This window comes from Mastomys coucha, unplaced genomic scaffold, assembly GCF_008632895.1.
Source record: "Mastomys coucha isolate ucsf_1 unplaced genomic scaffold, UCSF_Mcou_1 pScaffold18, whole genome shotgun sequence".
Classification (NCBI taxonomy): Eukaryota; Metazoa; Chordata; class Mammalia; order Rodentia; family Muridae; genus Mastomys; species Mastomys coucha.
Window position 1 is genome coordinate 88,602,786 of NW_022196900.1, and position 9,120 is coordinate 88,611,905.

A 9,120-nucleotide genomic window follows, 5' to 3' on the forward strand; every position below is an offset into this window, starting at 1 on the left:
TTTTTGAGACAGAGTTTCTCTGTATAGCCCTGGCTATACTGGAACTCACTCTGTAGACCAGGCTGGCTTCAAACGCAAGAGACCCACCTGCCTCTGCCTCCGGAGTATTAGGATTAAAGAAAAGTGTGTGCCACAATGAACAACTTAAACACTTTCAAGTATTCCATCACTTCCTTGTCACAGCTCCCCAGTTAAGGATAGTTAGTCCTGTTGCACATATAAGTATATCCAGAGAGCTTAAGGAGTTTGTCTTAAATAGTGTAGTACTGAGTAGCTTATTTCCAAATGTGCCTCTAAAGCGTTCTTGAACTTTCCTAAGTGGATTCCCCTTCATGTGTAGTATTCATGTGAACAAAATATAAGTAATATTTATAAAGCCTGCCATTGAATAAAAGCACACCCCTCTTCCCCGAACTATTTAGCTCCCTCTAGCCTGGAAATTGTGTACACCAGGCTGGTCTCAAACTCAGAGATCCACCTGCCTTTGCCTTCAGAGCAGTGGAATTCAATGCTACACCACCACATCCAGCTTCTTCCTTAACTCCTTTTAAAGTCAAGGACTGTAACTTTTAGGATACTTCCATAGTATTTGAGATCTAAATTCCTGTGTTTTCACAGAAGCATAGATATTCCAGGTAGAAAAAGAAATATTTATAGACTCTTTCCTATAGTAGAGTAGGTTTTATTTATTTATTTATTTTTAATTTTTTGAAAATTAGGGCTACATCAGGTTAACTTTCCAGTTAATTGCTAGCATGTTCTCGATGTTGTAGATGCTTGGGTTAACAGAGCCAGGCGTCATGGTGCTTGATTGTAATCACATAACATTGAAGGTAGAGGCTGGAAGATTAGGAGTTCAATGTCAATATGAGACTTTATCTCAAGGGGGAAAAAAAGAAGAGCAGATCAGGTGAGGTGGTTCTCCTGGTAAGGTGATTGCCACAAAGAGTGATGATTTGAGTCCTGCATGGTGGAAGGAGAGAACCAACTCCCAAAATTATCTTCTGACCACATCAGCATAGACGCACTGAATAAAGAAAGGAAAAGTTGGGTTTTGTTTTTTAGGTTTTTTTTTATAACATACTTGAAGCTATTATTTTCCCAGTAGCTTAGACACCACTGTTGTTTTTTAAGGCTTTACTAAGGGTAATGAGAGACATAAAGCCGGTACATAGAGAAAGACCATCCACAAAGCAAAGGGAGGAATTTTTTTTTTTTCTTGTTTTTTCAAGACGGGGTTTCTCTGTATAGCCCCGGCTGTCCTGGAACTCAGAAATCCACCTGTCTCTGCCTCCCAAGTCCTGGGATTAAAGTCATGCGCCACCACTGCCTGGCCAAAGGGAGGATTTTCAAAGCCAAAGCTCCTGTTACCATTTTTAAAGATTTGTTTGTTTTTTGTTTGTTTGTTTATTCATTTATTCTCGGAAAGGGGCATTGAGTCAGGGTCTGTCCGTGTAGTCCTGACTGCCTTAGAACTCTGCAGACCAGACTGGCCTCAAATTCACAGAGATCGTCCTGCCTCTGCCTCATTTTTTACGTGTATGAATGTTTTGCCTCAATATATGTTTATGTACATCTGTACCTGATTCAGAGTCCTGAAAAGGGCATTGGGTCCCCCTAGAGCTGGGTTGTAAGCCATTGTGTGAATGGTGGGCACAGAAGCTGGGCCCTCTGCAAGAGCAACAAGTTCTCTGAACCCCTGACCTATCTCCTGTTCCTGATAATTGTTTTCAGAAACCTGCATAAAAGTGATCAGGATTTATTTATACCAAATTATGAGCCAAAGCATGCACTTATCACCATCTTTTTTTCTTTTTTAAAGATTTATTTATGTATGTGAGTACACTGTTGCTGTCTTCAGACACATCAGAAGAGGGTGTCAGATCCCATTACAGGTGGTTGTGAGCCACCATGTGGTTGCTGGGAATTGAACTCAGGACCTTTGGAAGAGTAGTCAGTGCTCTTAACTGCTGAGCCATGTCTCTAGCCCTCTTATCACCATCTTGTTGATTTTAATTTGGGGGATGTTTGTCTTTTTTAGATAGGGTCTCACTGTGTACCTAGACTCAGTTGCTTTGGTTTCCTGAATGCTGGGATTACAGGTATGCACCAAATTTGATAGTTCAACTAGTGATAATGGATTGCTGAATTAGCATTCTTACCTATATTTACAAAATACTTGAACCTTTTTCTTTTTAAATTATGTGTGTTTGTCTATATATGTGAGTGCAGGTGCCACTACAGATCGGAGAAATCAGATCCCCTGGAGATGGGAGTTTTGGGTGTGATATGAGAATTTAACATGGTTCCTCTGAAAGAGCAGATGTACTCTCTTTTTTTTTTTTTTTTAGAGATCTGTTTTTTATTTATGAGTACACTGTAGCTGTCTTCAAACACATACTAGAAGAGTGCATTCCATATGGTTGTGAGCCACCATGTGGTTGCTGGGAATTGAACTCAGGACCTCTGGAAAAGCAGTCAGTGCTCTTAACCACTGAACCATCTCACCAGCCCGAGCAGATGCACTCTTATCGTTGAGCCACCTGTCTAACTCCCTATAGCTTTCTTTTCTGAGACGGGGTCACTAGCCTAGGCTGGCCTCAAACTCCATATATCCAAGGATGACTGAATTCTGGTGCTCTGAGTACTGGGACTACAGGCATGGGCACCACACCAAGTTTATATGGTGCTGGGTATCTAACCCTCTAGACAAGCACACTACCAACTGCGCTACATCCCAACCCAACATCCAGTTTGTATTCTGCACTGTGAAACAACAGGTGTGCTAGAGCCATCTTGAAATATTCACATATGGACTTAATTTTAAACTTACACTGCTTGTTTTTTTTTTTTTTTTTGAGACTGGGTTTCTCTGTGTAGCCCTGGCTATCCTGGAACTCACTCTGTAGACCATGCTGTCCTCGAACTCAGAAATCCACCTGTCTCTGCCTTCCAAGTGCTGGAATTAAAGGTGTGCGCCACCACCGCCCGGGCCACAGTACCTCTCATAAAAACCTCCTGCACACACTCTGTCAGTCTACCTTCTCTTCCTCCTCCTCTTCCTCTTCTTCCTCATCCTCTTCCTCTTCTTCCTCTTCTTCTTCTTCTTCCTCTTCCTCCTCCTTGCTTCTTCTCTTTTCTTTCCTTTCTTCTTCCTCTTCTCCTTCTCCTTCTTGTTCATCTTATTCTTCTTTGAGATAGGGTTTTTCTGTGTAGCCCTGGCTATCCTGGAACTCAGTTTGTAGACCAGGCTGGCTTCAAACTCTCACCTGCCTCTGCTTCCCAAGGGTTGAGGTTAAAGGTGTGCATCATCACCCTGCACTGATACGACTTTCCAATTCACTGTTCCCTTTATTATTTTATTTTTTACATTTTTAAATTTTTGGTCCTTTTTTTTAAAAAGTGATGTCTCATGTATCCCACAGTACCTTGAACTAACTATGCAGCTCAAGACTACCTTGAAGTACTTCCTGCCTCCACCTCAGAAGTACCAGGATTATAGGCACTCACCACCATACCCAGCTATTTATTTTTCTTCTTTGAGATGGAGTTTACAACGTAGCCTAGACTGCCCTTGAATGCCTGGGCTTCAGTGATTCTCTTGCCTGAGTTTCCAAGTTGCTAGGCTTTCAGGCTTCAATCCTTCTCCATCCCTCCCTGTACAGGAGATCAAACCCACAGCTTCATACATACAAGGCAGAATATCCTACCCTGACTTAAATAACCAGTCTCTTCCCTAAAAACAAACAAAAACCCACAAAAATAACTTTCGTCATTAGAGCCAATAAGAGACCTCAGAGAACCAAAATACTTGCTGTCAGTCCTAACCTCACCTAAGCTTGATCAACATGGTGAAATGAGAACCAACTCCCCAGAGTTATCTTCTGACCCCCATACTCACTATGACCCATGCCTGTCCCTTGCCCAACATAAAACAAGTAGTAAATAAAAAAAAAATTCTCTAACTGTAAAAGTGATTATAGAAGTCTGACATACACTGTGATCTTAGCACGTGGAGCAGGAGGGGTGAGTCAGGAGAAGCACTCCTGATTCAAAGTCAATGTAGACTAAGTGCTAATCCAACAAAGTCTGTAACAATATCCTGTCCCAAAAAAGACCTGAGTTGGTGGTTCAGGCCTGTAATGCCAGCATTTGGGAGGCTAAGGCAGAAAGGTTCTTTTATGAGTTCAGTTGTCTCCTAGTGAATTCCAGGTCAATCTGGGGTATATAGCAAGACCCTAAAAACATACAATAAGAAGTAACCCTCCCCCACAAAAAAAAAAAAAAAACCCAGGATGATTATAATGCATGGGTAGTATAATGAGTGACCAAAATGAGCAAAACTTTCTAACATACTAACCTTGCCACTGTGCACCTTTTGTCCCAGCTCTTGGGAAGCAGAGGCAGGTGGCTCTCTGTGAGTTTGAGGTTAATCTTATCTGTGCATTGTGTTCCCGGACAATAAGAGCATGAGACCCTGGCTCAAAACCAGCAAAAGAATCCCATCAGGCAATGATGCTGATCCCTGCCAGGCAGTGGTGGCATGCCTTTGATTCCAGCACTTGGGAAGCAGAGGCAGGCAGATTTGTGAGTTCGAGGCCAGCCTGGTCTACAGTGAGTTCCAGGACAATGATACTGATCCCTTTAATCTTTAATCCGAGCACTGGAGTCAGAGGCAGGCAGAGTCCAGGCTGGTCAGAGCCACATAGAGTTCCTGACTCAACAAAACAAAACCCCCACAAAACTGACTTTTGTAACTTTGATTTAGAAGAGAATGGAACACATGCATGTTTATAACATTAGAAAACATCGTATTCATACACGCTCTTCTGTGCACTCCCTTTTTTTCTTTTTCTTCATTTTTTGTGTTTGTTTGTTTTGTTTTTCAAGACAGGGTTTCTCTGTAGCCGTGGCTGTCCTGGAACTCATTCTGTAGACCAGGCTGGCCTTGAACTCAGAGATCCACCTGTCTCTGCCTCCCAAGTGCTGGGATTAAAGGTATGCGCCACCACTGCCCAGCTTAAAATCCACTTGTTAAGTCAGGCCGGGCATCATAGTCACAAGCGCCACCAGCAGACAGTCCCCCTTGACTCCAATATTGTATTTCAATAATAAAATCCCTGACCATTGCAGAAGTAAAATTGTTTAAATAAAATCTGTCTTTATTTCTGTCCCCCAACTTTCCCTCCTTTCCTTTCCTTTACTCCTTTTTTCATTCATTCCTTCCCTTCCTTTTTTCTTCCATCCTTCCTTCTTTTCTGTTCTTTCATTTTTTGTTTTTTGTTTGTTTTGTTTTCGTTTTTATCGAGACAGGGTTTCTCTGTATAGCCCTGGCTATCCTGGAACTCACTCTGTAGACCAGGCTGGCCTCGAACTCAGAGATCCGCCTACCTCTGCCTCCCAAGTTGTTCTTTCATTTTTTGAGACAGGGCCTCACTGTATAGCCTTGGTTAGTCTAGAACTCTTAGCAATCTGCCTGCCTCTTCCTCCAGAGTGATGGAATTAAAAACATCCACTACCACTTTAAAAAGTGATCACAACAAAAAAAGGAAAACTTTTAAAAGGAAAAGCTGTTAGAGAATGTCATTCTCCTGTTAGCCAAGCCCAGCTTAGCTGTGGCAGATGGGATGAGAGGGCTTAGAGTTGGTTATTTGTTTTTTTGTTTAGTTGGGTTTTGTTTTGTTTTGTTTTGTTTTGTTTTGAGACAGGGTTTCTCTGTGTAGCCCTGGCTGTCCTGGAACTCACTCTGTAGACCAGGCTGGCCTCGAACTCAGAAATCCACCTGCCTCTGCCTCCCAAGTGCTGGGATTAAAGGCGTGTGCTACCGCCACCCGTAAGAGTTGGTTATTTAATTGAATTCTCTACCATTCAGCCTATAGTTTTGCAGTTTGGGGTGAGAATAGCTACCTGGATAACTGACTCTGTCCTCATACCCAAGATCCTCCTTCCTCAGCTGCCACATCTGACTTTACAGTACTGTCTTGATGGAGTTACAAAGCCAGGGCCTCACACATACTAGGCAAGCACTCTAGCACTGAGCTGCATCTTCAGCTGGATCCCTGCTGGTGAAGTTGCACATGCCACACAACTGGAACACTTCTATGGCCAGGGTGGTACTTGATACTAGTTATTTGTTTACAGGTAGCTTTTGAAAATGGCTGCCTCTCATTACAGCGGGCTTACAGCTGTTGCTGATGTAATTAAAGATCTAGACACTCAGATAGCAGTAAGTAAATCCCTTGAGGCCGCCATGGCAGAACTTGGTGAATGTGCTTCTGGTCTTGACACCACAGCTGATGTCCACAGAGTCAGTCTAATGGCTCTGAGATTTAGGAGTTGTGGCTGCTTTAGGCAGGGGCCTTGGCATGTCTTGGAGATGCTAAAACACAAATGGAAAAAGTTTGTTACTGGTTAAGCAAAGCTCTTAACAGTTGCTAAAAGTTGTATTTATTGGACTTAAGCATGTTTTGGAATGCTTCAACATGTTTTGAGAGTGAACTAATTGTTTTCTTCAGCTTTGTGAATGAGTTTCAAGTATTTGATTGTGCTTCTGTTTATTTGAACTTAACATTATTTGATACTTAAAACAATGCATGTAAGTACTTAACCCAGTATTCTGCTTGTATGAATTCCTCAAAAATATCTTACTTATTCTAGTTCACTTTTTAAAATAAGATTGCTGATTTCACTTCTTTCCTTATTTCAATTTTGTGAACTATTTCATTTCCATTTTGGAGACAAGATGGTTTATAAAACCAGGTGAAGCAACGAAATTCTTTATTCCCTCCATTTTAATGTCAACATGTAGAGGTCACCCTCTCAAATAAGACTCAAAGTCTGACAGATTTCAGTTACATTCAAAGCTCAGCCACCACTGCAGGTGTCTCTAGAGTGACTCTGTCTCTGTTTTCCTTCTACAGTTGATTGGCCTTGGTCCTCACAGCTCTAAAAAGAAGCAGGATCTTGATAAGCTCTATGAGTTGAAGTCTAAAGCTCGGCAGATTATGAACCAGTTTGGCCCCTCAGCGCTAATCAACCTCTCCAGTTTCTCATCTATAAAACCAGAACCAGCCAGCACCCCGCCACAAGGCTCCATGGCCAATAGCACCACCGTAGGAAAGATAGCAGGCACTCCTGGGACAGGCGGCCGTCTCAGCCCTGAAAACAACCAGGTACTCTCTGCCTTTCTTGCTCAGAACCCCTCTCTAATTTGACCCTGACTATACAGAGGTGGAAGTTGCCGGGTGCTCATTCTTTCTGTTGAAGAAGGTCTTTCCCTCTAGTATTTTTATTGAATTATTGTCTACAGTGTCATGCTTTTAAGATTTATTTATTTATTTCATGTATGTAAGTACGCTGTAGCTGCCTTCAGACACACCAGAAGAGGGCGTCAGATCTCATTACAGATGGTTGTGAGCCACCATGTGGTTACTGGGAATTGAACTTAGGACCTCTGGAAGAGCAGATGATGCTCTTAACCACTGAGCCATGTCTCCAGCCCTACAGTTTTTACTCTGTTATACATGGCTGCATATACGGATATACGTATATCCATATAAACACACATAACAAACTTTCCTTTTTTTTTTTTTTTGTTTTTTTGTTTTTTTGTTTTTTTGAGACAGTTTCTCTGTATAGCCCTGGCTGTCCTGGAACTCACTCTGTAGATCAGGCTGGCCTCGAACTCAGAAATCCACCTGCCTCTGCCTCCCAAGTGCTGGGATCAAAGGCGTGGGCCACCACTGCCCAGCAATAACAAACTTTCATATGGCAAGTGGCTGGAGTTTTGGTTTTATTTTTTTGAGCTAGTGTTTTAGTCTGTAGCGCAGAGTGACTGTAACCCCAGTGACTATGTAGCCCCAGCCAGCGTCAAGTCATAGGCAATCCCCCTGCCAAGCCTTGGGATTATAGGAGTGAACTACCACACTCAGCAGTAGTAGATATTTTCTGAGTTATCTGTACAGCATAGCTATTTATATACAGTATAGTATCTATACTGTAGTATGGTATAGCTCCTTATTTGTAAAATGAGAGTCTCCTCTTCAGTTGTTCCTTCTTGTAATTTATCTTATTGCTGCCCTCAATGTCAGCAGGAATTCTGCTTTGTACCTGTGACCCTGTTTTCACTTTCTAGAGCAACAAGAAAAGAAGTATACCTTTGCCTTGGATCTTGTAGGCTGCATAGGATGGTTGAGGAGCAATTAAAGGGAGTGGGTAGAAGGACTGGCCGAGCTGCTTAGGGAAGGGTTGGCTGAGCAGAGACCAGCCTGTGTTGACTCTTGGAAGCCACTGGAAAGGAGCAAGAGAAAGTGGGTGTGGACGTCACACCTGTGATCCCAGAACTTGCCAGGTGTTAGGAGGAAGGTCAGGAGTTCCTCATCATCTACTAGAAAACAAGTTCAGGACCTTGTCTCAAAAAACCAGAGGGCCACCAAGATGGCTCAGCCAGTAAAGGCAAGTGCTGCCAAGCTTGATAATCCGAGTTCAGTCCCCAAACATGGTGGAAGGAGAGATCCTGGTTCCTCAAGTTACCCTCTTCCTTCCACATATGCACTGTTGTGGGCACATGTAAACACATACACATGCCTAACTGCTGTAAAGAGAGTCTTTAATTCTAGCACTCAGGAGGCAGAGGCAGGCAGATCTGAGTTCAAAGCCAGCCTGGTATATAGAGTGAGCCCCAGGACAGCCAGAGCTACATTGTGAAGACCTATCTCACAAAAAGGAGTTGGGGGGGAGCACATTATTTGTTGTTTGTTTCTATTTGTGATGTAGGATCACGCCAGGCAAGTGTTGTACAACTAAGCTGAATCTTCAGCTCCCTCCTCATGTTTGTTTGGGTTTTTTGTTTGTTTGTTTGTTTTTAGTTTTTTGAGACAGGGTTTCTCTTTGTAGCTCTGGCTGTCCTGGAACTCACTCTGTAGATCGGGCTGGCCTTAAACTCAGAAATCTGCCTGCCCCCACCTCCCAAGTGCTGGGATTAAAGGCATGCGCCACCACTGCCCAGCCCTCCTCATGTTTTAATGTAATCTAGATGTGGCAGTGCCTTTCCTTAGAAAAGAGGGGTGGTGACTCCAGCTGCCTACACATTAGTAAGTGAACACAGATGACCACATGCTG

General features: G+C 42.9%; 2 protein-coding genes across 4 annotated transcripts in view; one reads left to right on the forward strand and one right to left on the reverse strand.

Annotated features, from left to right (window-relative positions):
* Taf12 (TATA-box binding protein associated factor 12) overlaps positions 1-9,120 on the forward strand; it is an 18,248-nt gene that overhangs the window by 1,853 nt on the left and 7,275 nt on the right. Inside the window, exon 2 of the mRNA XM_031378909.1 lies at positions 6,921-7,172. Coding sequence (XP_031234769.1) covers positions 7,005-7,172 — 168 coding nt within the window. The 5' untranslated portion in view covers positions 6,921-7,004. The remainder of the gene's footprint in view (positions 1-6,920; positions 7,173-9,120) is intronic.
* Positions 667-9,120, reverse strand: part of Rab42 (RAB42, member RAS oncogene family) — a 27,160-nt gene continuing 18,706 nt past the window's right edge. The window contains exon 3 of one of the 3 annotated variants that reach the window (XR_004121093.1): positions 667-1,027. The gene's annotated coding sequence lies outside the window, so the exon portion shown is untranslated. Of the gene's footprint in view, positions 1,028-6,109; positions 6,380-8,175; positions 8,290-9,120 lie in introns of those variants that run through there. The other 2 variants (XR_004121094.1, XR_004121092.1) reach the window with 2 other exon arrangements.